The 14,770-nt window shown below is 57.8% G+C and overlaps 6 protein-coding genes across 7 annotated transcripts; 3 read left to right on the top strand and 3 right to left on the bottom strand.

Annotated features, from left to right (window-relative positions):
- Nucleotides 1–215: 215 nt before the first annotated feature.
- Nucleotides 216–1,271, top strand: JDV02_000196 (uncharacterized protein; the record flags this gene model as incomplete). The annotated part of the gene is made up of 2 exons (XM_047980973.1): nucleotides 216–630; nucleotides 693–1,271. 2 exons carry the CDS (start codon nucleotides 216–218, stop codon nucleotides 965–967), a joined length of 690 nt encoding a protein of 229 aa, XP_047836931.1. The 3' UTR covers nucleotides 968–1,271.
- A 521-nt stretch (nucleotides 1,272–1,792) lies between these two features.
- On the top strand, nucleotides 1,793–3,327 carry JDV02_000195 (uncharacterized protein). The gene is made up of 2 exons (XM_047980972.1): nucleotides 1,793–2,441; nucleotides 2,518–3,327. The coding sequence occupies exons 1-2, from the start codon at nucleotides 1,958–1,960 to the stop codon at nucleotides 3,303–3,305; spliced, it is 1,272 nt and encodes a 423-aa protein (XP_047836930.1). The 5' UTR covers nucleotides 1,793–1,957; the 3' UTR covers nucleotides 3,306–3,327.
- A 658-nt stretch (nucleotides 3,328–3,985) lies between these two features.
- Nucleotides 3,986–4,882, bottom strand: SEC4 (GTP-binding protein; the record flags this gene model as incomplete). Its single annotated transcript, XM_047980971.1, has 3 exons — nucleotides 3,986–4,296; nucleotides 4,374–4,641; nucleotides 4,853–4,882. 3 exons carry the CDS (start codon nucleotides 4,880–4,882, stop codon nucleotides 3,986–3,988), a joined length of 609 nt encoding a protein of 202 aa, XP_047836929.1.
- Nucleotides 4,883–8,291: 3,409 nt separating this feature from the next.
- JDV02_000193 (uncharacterized protein) lies at nucleotides 8,292–9,437 on the top strand. Of its 2 annotated transcripts, XM_047980969.1 has the most exons (5): nucleotides 8,292–8,383; nucleotides 8,432–8,567; nucleotides 8,615–8,762; nucleotides 8,826–8,903; nucleotides 8,964–9,287. In XM_047980969.1, the coding sequence occupies exons 1-5, from the start codon at nucleotides 8,306–8,308 to the stop codon at nucleotides 9,103–9,105; spliced, it is 582 nt and encodes a 193-aa protein (XP_047836927.1). In that variant the 5' UTR covers nucleotides 8,292–8,305; the 3' UTR covers nucleotides 9,106–9,287. The 2 variants fall into 2 exon arrangements, with proteins under 2 accessions (XP_047836927.1, XP_047836928.1); XM_047980970.1 differs by having other exon boundaries at nucleotides 8,826–9,437.
- On the bottom strand, nucleotides 9,430–11,223 carry JDV02_000192 (uncharacterized protein; the record flags this gene model as incomplete). Its single annotated transcript, XM_047980968.1, has 2 exons — nucleotides 10,772–11,223; nucleotides 9,430–10,658 (listed from the first exon to the last, which is right to left on the bottom strand). The coding sequence occupies exons 1-2, from the start codon at nucleotides 10,944–10,946 to the stop codon at nucleotides 9,430–9,432; spliced, it is 1,404 nt and encodes a 467-aa protein (XP_047836926.1). The 5' UTR covers nucleotides 10,947–11,223.
- A 2,268-nt stretch (nucleotides 11,224–13,491) lies between these two features.
- Nucleotides 13,492–14,749, bottom strand: hsp10 (mitochondrial heat shock protein Hsp10). Its single transcript, XM_047980967.1, has 4 exons — nucleotides 14,616–14,749; nucleotides 14,152–14,379; nucleotides 13,900–13,958; nucleotides 13,492–13,815 (listed from the first exon to the last, which is right to left on the bottom strand). The coding sequence occupies exons 1-4, from the start codon at nucleotides 14,616–14,618 to the stop codon at nucleotides 13,791–13,793; spliced, it is 315 nt and encodes a 104-aa protein (XP_047836925.1). The 5' UTR covers nucleotides 14,619–14,749; the 3' UTR covers nucleotides 13,492–13,790.
- Nucleotides 14,750–14,770: the final 21 nt, after the last annotated feature.

Raw genomic sequence — 14,770 nt, 5'->3', positions numbered from 1 at the left:
GGAACTGCCGCGCTTCAATGATGAGACGGAAACCAGGCAAAACCATATCGACATCATGCTCCCGACGCTGTATAAAAGGGTAACAAGCTCCCGTCGAAGTATGATGGTATCTCTTCTCAGCATCAGCATCTTCCAAGCATCAGCATCTCGCTCGTCCAGCCTTTGGCAACATCCACCAAAACCCCCAGATATCGGCAGACTCTGCAGACGTCACAATGGCAACCGCCGATTACATTGTCAGGGTTGAAAACCATTCCAAGGGTTACCAAAACTACGTTTTCTTGAACGACCCGCCGGCGTTAGAGGTAGGGTCTGGGGCCAAGCCAAAGGTTTGGCCAATTGTGTGGCAGTCGAACGGTTCGGCCCCCAATTCTGGCTCCGTCCAGTTCACAGCCAAGGCTGCCAACTATGCTGCCGCCGGCACGGTCAAGAAGGTGCTCGACAACAACGTCAAGGTTATCTCCACCATTGCCCTCAATGTGGAGGTGAAATCTGCCGTCAAGGTGGGCACCAAAGCAGCCATGGAGCTCGACGGCTCTGGCACGCCGAAATTCAATCCTCCCTATGACGCTGTGGCAGCGGACAGCTCCTTCGCCATTAAGACGCGGCCATACGATTCCATCACTTATCGTAAGAACCTTGTGAAGCCCTTTGAGCTGGTTACTTCGGACTAATGTTGCAACTCCTTGTAGGCAATATCTACTGTGGATATGGCAAGGACGACGGCGGCGGCGGCGTCACGCCAGTTGCCGGATTCATGGCCCAGCCCGAGCAGTTATACCAGATTACCCCCTCGCTCAAGTACTTTGTCGGAGTTGGAGACCAGTACCCAGGCACTGCCGTCGACATCGATACCTTGGAGGGAAGGGAAATTGATTTTACCACGGCCAAGCCTGGCCAGACCATTGCCACCGTCATTCAGCATGACGATGACTCGTTCTCGGAGCCCAAGTTCAGCTACCCATAAAGTCGATCAAGTCTTGTTCTCGCAGGACTTGCTCCGTCCGCCTCGTATGGCCTGCCGTACCGGGCGCCTTCAGCCACTCGTCTCGGCGACCGCTGGCTGCACCCCTTCACTTTCTATCAAAAGTCATGGACTTGGAACATGACTCGTCGCTCGTTTTTTCTAGTATTTGAATCATGGGAGGGCATTCATGTGGAAACTGACAGACATACACTTCCTGGCAACAAATTGAACTCAACATTGAATGAGACCAGACAGGTGGAAAGCGGTTGGTAACCCGGCAATACACTTACACTCTTCCTTCTCACACGAATCACTTTCGCTTGTGACACCGTGCGTGGAGTACTTATTGATTGATTGCCTGTTGACTGCATGCGGCAATTCGTGAACAGTCCCGTCTGTTGTGTAGGACAACTCACAGCCCCAAGTGTGTCTTTTCTGTTCATGGTTTTACCTTCGGCAGCATTGTCAACCAATCAAGCTCAGCAGTAAAGTTCTGCAAACCATCCATGAACGTGGAAAGGAGCCGCTCACCTTCTGACGCGCTGATTTGAGCTTCCTGATATCTAGCGAGAATTTGCTTGGCAATACACTTGTGCCGTCCCCCGGGATGCGATTCGCAAAGTTGTAACTTGTAACAGCGCACGCAGCACTAGGGCAAATCAGAGATTCAGGGCCAATAACGCCGCCGTGCTGAGCCCAGCACTATAAGGCAAGGGGGGGTTTCAGTTGCCATCCATGGATCCATTCGGGCCCGCCTTTATTGCCCCCCCCCCCCCCAGGCCACATTATGAGCCCCACCAAAAAGTCCAGCATCACCACCATCCATCCACCTCAACCTCACGACAGCTGCAGCCGAGTGCTGGCCAGCTATCCGCACCACATTCTTGCGCGCCCAACAACCTCCACGCTCATCCACCCCTCGGCGCGCGCCCGTTCTTCGTCTCCGTCATCCTCAATGCGCCGTTCCGCCCTCCCCCCGCCCTCAGCATCATGACGCCGTCTCCCGCCCGGGTGGCTCTGCTCCTGGCCCCCTTCCCGTCGCCGTCGAGGCACCTGGCCGAGGCCGCGCTGCCATTATTCTTCACGCGCCGCATACACTCCTCCTCCTCCTCCTCCTATTATTCGCCGCCCCGGAGTCACAAGTCCGACAAGTCTGCTTGGCCGCTGCTCAAGCGTCGCGCCCGGCCGCCGCCGTTACACGATGCCGGCGCCGCCACCAAGACTCCGTCCGGCCAAGAGCTTTTCGCACGCCTCGACGACGCCGCGTCACCGACTTCTGATACCCTCGCCATCGAACAGCAGCAGCAGCAGCAGCAGCAGCAGGGCCTAGACTCAGCCGCCGGCCCCGCAGTCGCCAAGGCGGACTCGCACGTCATGCTCACGATCCACGGCCTGAGCACCAACCTCAATGCCAGCGACTTCTACCGCATCGCCCCGAGCAGCCTCTCAAGCTGGCACAGCGCCATTAAGAAAGGTCCGTCATTCTCCCATTCACCCCTCAGAAGGTGCGGTAGGGGAGCTTCTGCCCTAACACGACCGGCATCACACAGTGCAGCAGGAACGCGATCCCTCCACCCTCGAGCCCCTCGGCCGCTACCACGTCTCCTTCTCGACGCCCGCCGCCGCAACCGTCTACCGCGACCGCCTCGTGCGCCTGCACCGCCTGGCGCGCCACCGCATGCGCTCCGCCACCGGCCTGTGGGAGGCGTCGACGCCGCCGCACCTGCGCTCCCCGGACGTCGAGCCCGCCGCTGAGCTCGCCGGCTTTACCGTCGCGCCGCCGCCGTCACCGCCCTCAAACCCCTCCTCCTCCTCCTCGTCGCCGTCGACAACATCGCGTGTGGGCCTCGATATCGATAAGCGCCGGGTCTCCGCCGGTGTCGGCGCGTGGGCGAGGCGGCTCGCCGGCCTCGTCGGCGGGGCGGAGCACGCGCACGGCGATAAGCCTCCTGTTGTGCTGCTGCGCGTGTATCCGCCCACGTTGTCCGCTGAGGACTTGCGACGGAGAATCACCGACGATGGCGTCACCAGGGGTTGCAGGTGGAAGGTCTCCCCACCACAGTGCCTCCAGCCGCCGCGGCATGATGCTCAGGACAAGGAAGGGAAGGAGGCGGAGTCGACGCGCCGGGAAGCCACGGCCCTAGTCTCCAGCGATCGAGACACGCCAGAGACAGTACGGGGCCGTTTCGTCGTCGTCTGCGAGACCGAGGCCGAGGCACGGCGCTTCCACCGACACTGGAACCAGCGCGCCCTTCTGGTGGGGGCGGCTTGGGGCGTTAGTGGTGTGGCAGTGTCGCCTACGACAATCATTGTCCATGCTTCGATAGTGAGCTGGTAACCGCCTGTCAATATAAATGTGCCTCTGTTCTCCTCTCCCGCCTATCGAGAAGTGTCTCTGTACAGCCAGTCCGTCGTCTCGGTATCTCTATCCTCCCCACGCATGCAGCACATCGACTAAATCGCTCATCGCAACCGTGATTCGTCCTCTCGGTCCTCTCGCTCGCAGGCAGTCAAGCGGCGCCGCCCAGGCATCGTCCTGCGGAGTCGCGCCCCCGTGTAGAAATCTCGTACACATCGTCGTGAGCCGAGCATGAGAACGAGCGCCTCCTTCTCCATACATGTCAACAGCATCCCGAGTCCGCCGCGCCGATCTGGCCGAGCGCACCGCACAAGAGCATGTATTAAACCCAGATGAAACAAAAACCAAGAAAAAGATAACTCCGGACCGTGTCTGCTGCTTTCTTCTAAAAGAGGTGTGCGCGTGTTCCAGTACGTGAGGGGGTGCGTGAAAAAGTAAGAAAAGCGTGGAACATGAGCTTGTTGGGATGGGGTGCGGAAGCATCGTGGCCCAGGTCCTTCATTCGCCGCAAGGGTTTCCTGCCGCGGCAGTCCCGTCGACCCCAGGGCATTTCATCTCCGCCGTGATCGCCTGAGGGTTATCAGGCCGTCGCAAGCCATGGGATGCTGGCGATTCAAAACAAACAAAAGTGGCGGTCGTGTTGTTTCTGCTGCGCTCGCTTAGCAGCATTTGCCGGCGACCTCGCCCTTGTCACCAACATTGACTCCAGCACCGGCGGGCTGGTCGCTCTTGGAGTTGTCGATGAGGCGCTTCTTGATATCGGCTGCGAGGCTGTAGAAGGCCTTGTCGATGTTGATGTTGCTCTTGGCGGAGACCTCGAGGAAGGGGATCCCGAGCTCGTCGGCGAGGGCCTGGCCCTGCTCTTGGGAGACGACGCGCTTGTCCTCCCAGTCGCACTTGTTGCCGATCAAGATCTTGTTGACACCCTCGGTAGCGTGCTGCTCGACATTCTGGAACCACGTGCGAATGTCTGTAGTCGGAGGGCAACCCTGTCAGCTGGACTGCTCTATTCCGGTACTGAAGAAGGGGGGGAAATAAAGCACGAACTGTTGAAGGATCGCTCGTCGGTAACGTCATAAACTAGCAGAATGCCCATGGCGCCACGGTAGTAGGCAGTGGTGATTGTGCGGAAGCGCTCCTGGCCGGCCGTGTCCCAGATCTGCAGCTTGACACGCTTGCCATCGAGCTCAATGGTGCGAATCTTGAAGTCGATGCCGATGGTGGTGATGAAGGACGGCGTGAAGGAGTCTTCGCTGAAACGCAAGAGGCAGCACGACTTGCCGACACCGGAGTCGCCTATCAGCAGCAACTTGATCTGTAGGAGGCGGGTCAGTCATTGGCCGTATCGTCATTCATTGTTCGTCGACAGATTCGTCTCCGCCGCAGCAGCGTCTCGGAGCCAGCGTGAGCGGCTTGGCGGGCTCCGCACAGGCGATGACGCGCGCGCGAGGGGCAGCCCCAAGCCCACGCTATCAAGGAGACGCCGGTGACGGAGAATACAGAGGGAGAGCGGGGACAGGGCGTACCAGAAAGTCGTAGTTGCGGTTGTTCGGCATGATGGGCGGTGACGACGGCGTTCGTCAGGCGAGCTCTGAGGGTCAGGAGGGCGGTCGTCGGAAGTCGAACGGGGGCAAGCGGCGGGTCTGACGTCTGCGGTCGCAAGGCTGGTTCGTCGAGAGAACGGGAGTAGGAATAGGAATCTCGCGTCGGGAACAGGGTGCGCGTGCGTGGCGAGATGGCGCGGACGGCGGCGATCGATCTGGGACGCAAAAGGGGCCAGCGTTGGTGTTGCGGAAGTAGTGCGGTTGCGGGATGAGATGAGATGCGCAAGTGGCCTTTGTGGTGTCGTGGACGGGGAACGTGGAGTTGGATGAACTGGACCGGACTGGTGGACTAGACGGGACTGGTGCAGCCTGACGTGGTCAGTCAGTCAGTCAGTTAGTTCTGGCGGGCCCCCGAATGAAGCGCTGATGTGGTGTGGGCGGTGGCGGTGGCTGTTTTTTTCTTGCCCCTGTCGGCGCCGTCGGGGCGGCGGCGGCGCTGGGCGGCTGCAAGCACAGCGATGGTGCATCCAGTGGGAGCGTTAGAGTGAACCTTGATCATGGACGGGCGTGAGATGCGTCGGGTGGGCGGTCCCGTTGAGCTGCCCGCCCTGTGCCGTCGGCCAAGCTGGCTGCGCCAGGCAGCGCGGACAGCAGACGATGGTGCCACCACCTGCACCTAACACCACCTCACTCGCAGCGCTGCAGGTACCGAGCTTCTTCTGACCTACAACGTACCAACCTGATAAGTAAGTACTCAATACCTCGGTACTGTCTGCGGACGTTGATGGGCTACTACCTCTAGTGGGTACCTCTAAACTACCGGAGGTGACGGCGCAGCGACACAGGTCCGCCAGCTTTTGTGCCGCTGCCTACTAGGTATATCCCTGCGGGCCCCGGGCTGTGACAACTGAGCCGTTGAAGCTGAGATGGCAAGTTGATATAAGATGCCACTGGAGGTTGCTTCCATCGGGCGGAACGTGCTTGGGCAGAGCCTCGACGAAGTTGCCCGGGGAATAAAGATGATAATAGACCTTGCTGGAACAGAGACCCCGGCCAACGGAATGGTCTGTAACCGTTCCGCATCTCCGAGTAAGGAAATAAATATGTTGCTCGACCGCTCCATCATTCATTTCGTGGCTGCTGCTGGTCAGTCAAGTAGCCGGCAAGGCAAGATGACTTGACGCCTTGCAAGTTGTACTTCGTGTACGAAAGTACGTACTTTCGTATCCAAGCATCAACCTGCTCGTAAGGGAGCCTAGTTCGACCCATGTCGGTTTCGCACAGTGCTTCATGCACGTCGCGGCAATTACCAGCCAATAGCACAAGGGCATGTTGTCGCACCATCGCATCCAACACCGTGCGAGGTGCCAACATTGGGAGGGAGCTGCCGTTTCTGATTATTGATGCCTTCCTTGATCCATCTCTCAACCGAACACTCCTCTTTCACCACTGACATTGACCGTGAATTGAAATCAGGAGCGCAACAGTCTCCTCGCGGTTCCCCGAGTTCGACCGCTCAATGCCGACGCGCCGCCTGATGTAATCAAATGAATTGCCATGCCTATGATTCGCGCTGGAGGGTTGCGCTTACGTAGGGCTCGCTCTGTAATAGTAGCTAGTTGATGGGAGCTGCTCCTGCTGTAGCTCACAGATTCGGGGAGGGTGGGATGTGCAGGCTTGGGAGCTGTGTTTGGGAACCAGAGCCGGATCTCGTTCCCAGAACCTTGTACTGCTTGGGACGGCTCTTGCCAAGGACATGCCACTTTCGACTGCGGCGCTTGGAGTGGCCAGTATACCAGGATAGGTGTGACTAGCCAGGAGATTGAGGCATCGTCTTGGTATCCAGGCGGTATACTAGCCAAATACCGCTTGTATATGTTCGCAAGATCCTCTGGAACGCTGGCAATTATTTTCTCTAGGTCTGTCTTGGCGGTGCGAACAGTTTGCTCCAGAGAGGCCAAGACAACTTGAATCCAAGGAAAGGTTCGATCGGCCTTGAGGGTCATGCTTTGGTACACATATTGTCGTAACTTTATAGGGAACTGTCGATTCTGGCAGATCTCATCGACTCTCCGTCGAATAAACTTGCCAAGATCGTCCATGTAACCGGGTTGGCCGTGTTCGATAAATTCGAGATTGCAGAACTTCTTTGTTGGCTGCATAAGATTCGTGAAGGAATGGTTGACTCGTCAAGAGAAACTTGACTCTAACACCGTTCCGCACAGAATAAAGCGCATTTGAGAGCATGTCGGCGATTGATTCCAGCAACTGGCGACAGGAAGCTCGCTCGCATTCGTCCAGTGCATCTAATATTATGTATACAAACCCGGATTTCGGGTCCTGGAGGATCGTGAGGAACAAACTCCAGAGCAGGGCAGAAGATTGGACCATACTTCGCCCCTGTAGATCATAAACTTTCCGAACATGTTTGATCATGGAACGATGGTGGCTAATAAGCTGGAAAATGGGGCCGATAAGTACCGCTTTTGCATCTGTTTGTTTGTTCTTGTTCTGACACAGATATATCAGAACGGTCCGTGATCGCGCACCGATCTCTTTAAATGTTGAGCCAGTGAATAGGAAAGGGTTGTTTCACCACAGCCTAGATGGCCGGTCAACCAGAGCAGGGCATTGCTCCCCCTTTCAAGCCAGGACACGAATGTGTGGTGGTCGCGTATCCATTGACATGTGCCAGATACGGGGTTTGGAGGCGGCTGCTCATATTGTGCGAGGTTGAAGTTGTTGAGTAGATTACGCAGGTTGCCTCCACGTCATTTAAGACTCAAAAAGCGTCAGGGAGTGTTATGGGATGGGCTATGAGGTGTGGCAAGGAATACAATGCCGATGGTCAATCGCAATACCTCCCCTATGCTTTGTCATCTTCGTGTGCATATACCAGTGCCTGGATAAATGTTAAGCTGTACATGAAGGTAAGAGGGATTATACGAACCTGCTTGCAAACGATACCTCCAAGGCTGTGACATATAAATATGATAGCTCGCTTTCCCTGGGTTCGTAGTTAGGTATCATAAGATGAACGAATACGTAGCGAAGTACCTCTGGCGAGCACTCTCAGATGAGGCCTCCGAGTCCGAGCGGGCGGGTGAGCCCGAACGTTTGAGGACTTTCTGTTTGAAGCGCTAGATATGTTTCATAGCGTAGAAGCGAAGGGCTCCGATTGTTCACCAAAATTGAACGCGAGACTATCGGCGGAGGTTGGCGAGGTAAATTGTTGTCTGGTGCGGGGTGGAAAACTTGAACCACGGAGGAGGGTAAAGACGGGCCGTGCCGCACAGCCCATGCTCATAACGGTGGGCCATATCCTGCCGTCACGTACAGGATACATAAGGCAACAACACAAATTTTACTCCGCACCCAACATCCTACCGTATTTTCCAGCTCATTATCCTCGTCACGGATAGTATTCAGACGGCCATGGCTACGAAGTCATTGAGCGTCCTGGGTGACGCTGGAGCTGGAAAGAAGACTCTCGTTGGGAACCTCATTTACAAGGTATCGAAACATTTGCCATTCGTCCGAACGAATACTTACAATAGGTAGTGCGGACTGGAGCTGCCGCGAGTGGAAGAGCTGGAGGGCGAAGGCATTCGACAATACGCCGAAATCGTATTATTCTATCAGAGAAAGGGCTACAAGCAGTCTTTCCATTCTCCATCCGGGTCTTTCGTGGTCCAGAGTACGTCGGCAAATACTTCGAAGTTCATGGGCTGACCTAAGCTGCAGCAAGTAGTGCAGCACCTGATGTGGTGCTCTGGGTTGTAGATGCCACTGATGCAGGCAACTACACTACATCAGCACAGAAACTTGCGACTTTACTGTCCAATGGAACGCTACGTCCCCGGGAGAAATTGCTCATACTAGTTAACAAAATGTAAGTGCAGTGTGAACTCGTCTGCCATTCGGGGGGCTAATGGCTCTCGTCTTTTGCCTATAGGGACTTGGTTGGCTGGTCTCAGAATGCCTTCGAAGACGTTGTACGTGGTTTTGGTGCAGTTGATATCAAGGAAGAGCAGTACGATCCAAGTCATTTCCAAGTACACACACGCACACAGAAATGCTAAGTGTCTGTCAGCGCCTTTGTTCCCGTCTCCGCCTTACGGGACGAAAATGTCCTTTCTTCGCCCCAGGAGCATGGATGGGTCAACAGCGCATCTACCAGTGGCTCTGAGGCAGGAAAAGTATCGGGACAACCTCTGTTATATCAGCTGGAGTAAGAATATAGTGAACGCAGATTCGGGGCTGCGTAATGGTGCAGGATGGACTGGTCAGATCGGAAGTTGGGGACGTAGAGAGAAACGCATAGAGCAGACTGTCGATCTCAGTCCGTTTCTAGGGGTCCCGTCGAAGCGTAGCGCTGCCTCTAGCTATACGTTTCAGCATCTTTCACACACCCCAAAGCAGAGCCAGCAGAGTGCATCCGTAGCGGCAATATTGCGCTGTTGCGGTGCCGCTTCGTCGAATTTTCTTGTCGGCCTGAGTCAACAGTCTGTTTGCTTATTGGTGTTGAAAGAAGGCCTCTCGTCACGACCCCCTCGCCATCACTTGCACTCGCCAAAGCCACTCTGGCATCCCTGGCCACAGTGCCAACGCGACCGGCCGCACCAGTTCATGCTCGAGCAGCAGCTACCGTAGGCGCTGCCGCGGCAGGTCTGCCCCTCTTCTCCGCCGCACCTCCCGTCCGTCGATGTCTTGGACGCCGTCGGTTCGGGGCCGTATCCTGCGCCGCCCGACGACGGCGTGGGCGACGCTGCCGACGACGGGACGACGCTCGAGACCGCCGTCTCGTTCTTCCCATCCCCCCCTCGCCCCGTGGACTGCTCGTGGTTCCCCCACGGCTTGGGGATCTCGCCCGGCACCTTGGCCTTGTGCTCCTCGCCCTTGAACGGCGGCGGGCCCGAGACGTCCCTGCCGCCGGCCGCGGCGCCGCACACCTCCTCCATGCCCTTGCAGTAATCCTGCCACACCTTGCAGTTGGCGTTGCCGCTCGGCGGCGCGCTCTTCCAGCAGGCCTCGCTCTGGTCGTAGCACTGCTTCGTCGCCGCCCAGCAGCCAGCCCCCGCCGTGTACTTGTCCAGCGGCTTGGCGCACCAGTTGGCGTTCTTGATCACGCAGTCCTTGGGCACCGCGCCGTTGAAGTCGTTTGGCGGCTGGTTAGGCGGTGGAGGCGAGACGTCGTGCTCGTTGCCGCCGCCGGCGCCGGCGCCAGCTGAGCCCGAGGGGATGTACACCTTGGGACCCGGTATCGAGTACGGAAGCAGCGGCTCGTTGTAGATGTTGTATGTGAGGCCGGGGTCCGACATCTTCACGTACCCGGGAATGGTGGCCTGGAACTCGGCCGGCACGTCGAGCTTGCCCTCGGGCCCGTCCTGGACGTATATCTGAGCGCACCCGGTGTAGAACTGCGGGTCGTTGGCAGCGACGACGTTCTGCAGGGCCAGGATCTCGGGCCGCACGAGGTAGAAGCCGCGAGGCAGGCCGGCCGGCAGGTCGACCGACAAGAGGCCCTTTTGGGCGATGAGCCGCGCGACGCACCACTCGCCCGTCTTCTCGTTGAGGCCGTCCTCCCAGATCTTGAACCACCCGCCGCCCGCCGCGGAGTCCTTGTACATGTCGTCCACCTTCTTGACGTACACGGCGCAGGGACCCATGTGACTGATGTCGATGGCGCCGTCCTGCTGGCCCGACGGGTACATGCGGAACACAAACGTCAGCGTCGCCTTGCCCGGCGCGGGGCACGTGTACGCGACGGGTTTGCCGCCGTCACGGTCTGTTGACGCGCGGCGGTGAGGATGAAGTGTCAGCTCATCATGTGTGCAACACCCGAGCTGGGCGGGTGAATATGGGGAGAGAGGACAAAAGGTGGAGAGGCAAATGACTTACTGCAGGCCATGTCGTCACCTGTAACCGGACGGATCGGACCGGTGGCCGTGGCGTCGTCCAGCGGCATCCTCACACACGTGCCATCGCCCTGATGTTTGCCGTTGATGAACAGCGTTGTAAACACCGTATGGGCGCTCGCCGCGGAGACGAGGCCGAGTATCGTGAGAAACTTCATCGTGTAAGACACGAAGAGAAGAGAGAAGGAAAAAAGAAGTCGTCCGTGTAGCCCGGTGCTACTATCGTGAAGCCCGAGCTGTAGAAAAAAGAGGCAGCGTAGATGAACACACCAAAAGAGCCGAGTCGCACCAAAGGCCAAATGTCGGTTGTAGTAGACAGCAACAATGTAACAAAGAAAGGAAGGGGGAAGAGAGAAAGTAAGTCTGGGATTCTCGCACAGCGGTCCAAGACTTTGAAGAAGGGAGCGGTTGTCGTCAAATGAGTGTGTGATTGAGTGGTGGTGGTGGTGGTGCCAAGAGAGCGACTCGCTGGCAGGCCGTTGTTGTTGTTGTTGTTGCTAGGTGGTAAAGAACGTAGGCAGGTGACGAAGGAGCGTCGTCAACAGAGGTTGTGAAATGACAGCGCCAGCCTGTGTTACTTGTATGGGCCAACTTGCGGTCCCGATTCACGGGTACAACGAGTCAAAGTGAGTGCGTCACAACAGAGGCCAGGCGCATGAAGACTGAAGAGCACGACGACGACGACGACGGCAGCGCAGCTGGCAACGCAGAAAGAACAAACTTGCACCCTCCGGTGGAGGGGAACAGACGCAAGGCAGGTCACGGTTCTATGAAGGAGAAAGGGGGGGCTTGGCCGGCTTGCTGGCTTTGCGTCAAGTCGAAAGGAGGGACAGTGCCAAGAACGGACGACAACAGGTACTTCGTACCGTTAACTCATTCCACCTTGTTTGGGGGTTTGCCCTGGGGGGTCTGTTCTTATACCTTGAACCGGCGCGGCGCCGCAGACTGAACGAAACCCTCAACTCTAGTCTACAGTCTACTTGGTAACTACTGACAGAGCGAGCACAAGCCAAGGCCGCCGGCCCGGCCGCCCAGCTAACCGGAGCACAGGCAACCATCCACCCAGTCACTCAACTCAGTCACTCAATCACCCAGTCACTCGGTCACTCACTTCACACTCTGCCTCCCCTTGTGCGATCCTCCGAATCATGTATAGTGCCTTGTACGTCCTTTAATATGCCCACTTGAGAGTTCGCCTCCCGGTCGGCATCCCCAACCGGTAGCCGCCGTCCTCCCCCAGCCGAGCCGCCTCGTCCTCAAACCGCACCTTTTCTCTCTCCCCTTGCCCATCCTGTCCTGTCATGCACGTCATTCCCCCCCGCGCGACCTTGCATGCACCCACGCACCCACGCAGGGCAACGTCTCGCTGCCTTCAGGGGCCGTCCAATCCCAGCGCGCGACAAGGGCAACTTGTTTGTTAGTAGGTAGCGATCCGGAGCCGAGCGGCCGATTTGTTCTACCTACCTAGTAAGGTACTGAGTACCTCTTACCTCGTTCGTGCAGCGCAAGTATCAAAGTACTGAAACGAGATGAATCGCCCGGCGACTTACACCCCACAAGCGCGCGCGCTCCTTCTACTCCTCCTCCTCCTCCTCCCGCCGCCGCGGCAGGGCGGGCCAAGAGGGTCAGTAGTAGGTACGTACTAGCTCCCGTTTTGCCGCCGCCGCCCAATGGCCGTTTCGGGGCGGCCTCGCGGCGGACCGCCTTGAAACGAAACGGAGCGTCTGAAACTACCAAGGCAGGCAAATCACTGGCCAGGCCGCGCGACCCAACAGGCCCAGCCAGACAGGATGAACATCTTCTGTTTGTCCTAAGCGAGTTGTACAACTACAGCACTTACCCACTTGCGTGCCAAGTTATCACTACCATGTATTGCCTGTCCTGTAGGAAACTAGTCGGCACGCCTCCCCGCCCGAAAAAGAGCCCGCAGCCGGGCCGGTCGCATTTCGGACGGACGTGCGGCGTAGCGTGAGCATTCGGCTGCAAGGTACAGTAACGTTAGTAAGTAGGTAGGTAGGTAGTGCTTCACAGCAAGGGCCGCCACGCAACCACTGGCCTGTGAGGCCCGACGAAACAAATCCACACAACGAGCCCGCGGAACGGAGCGAAAAGGGGGCGTCCTGGAGTGTGTGGGTAGACGCCCTTCTCGCGTTTCAACATCCGAGGGAGGGGGGGGAGGGGGCGAGGCGGCGACCAACCGCTGGGTATTGGTGATACTACTCTGTGCACACATGGGAATTGGAGGATGAGCAGGACTTTACAGCACCCCCACCCCCCTTCTCTCGGCTACGCGCAGCAATACTATACGCCCTACGGAGTAGTTACGTTGTTGACTTTTTCGGACCTTTTGGGGGTCGGTGGCCCCCTTATTACCCCCCCGTTGACATGCTGCGCGACCCTGCGAAACACGTTGTCTCCTTTGGGCGGCCCAACGACGGCACCCCTTTCATATACCACGCCTCCACGCACAATACATCCCAGGAGAGGGGGCAGGAAAAAGGATACATTCTTGTCCTTGTGCAAGGGGGGGAGATGATGCTGCATCTTTCATATGTACTGTGCACATTCATGCATGTCGGAGACGGAGCAAAGGTGAGATGCGCTCGCCTCTATAGACAGAGGTCCGGACACACCCGTTTTTGTCGCAAGATACAACGACCCAACATGGACCAAGCCAAGGCGGAAGACGATCTTGAACACGGTGTACCAGTCAACGATGGAGTGGAGATTCAACATGGAGTCTGCGCGGTCCTGAGAACTAACATCTTGTACACTTGGCAACGTTTCGCCCCTCCTCCGCTGCGTGCACAAGCCCTTTTGCTACATTAGATGCCCGCCCCCAGACGGTGCAAGAGATGCCATCTCCAAAAGTTTTTCGATCCCCATATTCTCGATCGCGACGTCTTGCCGTATGGTACAGTATAGTACAGCTTCCTTTGTCCGGTGGTCGGCGCCGCCCTGCTCGTTTTGCTTCTTGTTCGGGTCCGCGGTGGGTATCTTTTTTACTCGTTGATCTTGGCCAGGATCCTATCACGTGGCGTTAGCTTTTTCACCGTCTTCCGCGGAAACGCACCTGTCGGTAACGTGCGGGCGTGCCATGGGGTCACTTACTCGCTGTCACGGAACAGCTGGTACTCTTCCTCACCAGCCTTAACGGGCGAGCCGCCAAACTGTACACCTTGGCGTTAGCATATCGCGTCTCTTCGCCTCAGCCATACACCTCCTCCTAGCAGTATCGTCCTAGCGCGTGTCTTCCGTCGTGGTTTTTGTCCGCCACGGTCGACCGCAGTAGGGGAGGGGGGGGGGGGACAGCCCCGCGTAGAGGAGGGAAAGCAAGCAGGCTTTGGGGCTGTGCCAGCATACCTGGGGGATCAGCACCCGGTCGCCAACGGCGACGCCCATGGGCAGGCGGTTGCCCTTCTTGTCGAGCGCGCCGGGCCCGACGGCCAGGACCTTCGCCTCGTTGAGCTTCTCGACGCTCGACTCGGGCAGGAAGATGCCGCTGGCCGTCTTGGCCTCGGCCTTGATGCGCTGGACCAGCACGCGGTCCAGGAGGGGCGCGAGGGCGCGGATGGATCGAATCGAAGTGGCCTGTTTCCGGGAAGTGATTCTTCGTGTCAGCCAGCCAGCCAGCCACTCGGTCACTCACTCGCCTTCTCGTCCACCGGCTGCAGGCTAGAGATCTCGTCGCCCCCGTGAAGGGCACGCTCGCCGGTTCACGGGCCCAGTAGCCGAAGGCTATCCGACGAGCGAAAACGGCTCGGTGCGCTCTCCATCCACCAGCTTCTGCGAGTGCAGCGCATTCGTGTCAGAGGAGGTAAACGTACCATTGTGTTTGTAATGTGTACAGGTCGGGCGAGGCTTCGCGGGAGGCAGCGACGGAGCAATTGGAGTCGGTGAAGGAGTTGGTGATCGGGTTCGAGGTTGAGTTGGCCGCTGGCTGGAGTCGAGTCGCCAGAGGGTGGAGCAGCTGTCTTCCAAC

Source organism: Purpureocillium takamizusanense, chromosome 1, assembly GCF_022605165.1.
Source record: "Purpureocillium takamizusanense chromosome 1, complete sequence".
Taxonomy (NCBI): domain Eukaryota; kingdom Fungi; phylum Ascomycota; class Sordariomycetes; order Hypocreales; family Ophiocordycipitaceae; genus Purpureocillium; species Purpureocillium takamizusanense.
The sequence above is the reverse complement of the archived record's forward strand: the minus strand, read 5'-3'. Positions and strand labels throughout refer to the sequence as shown.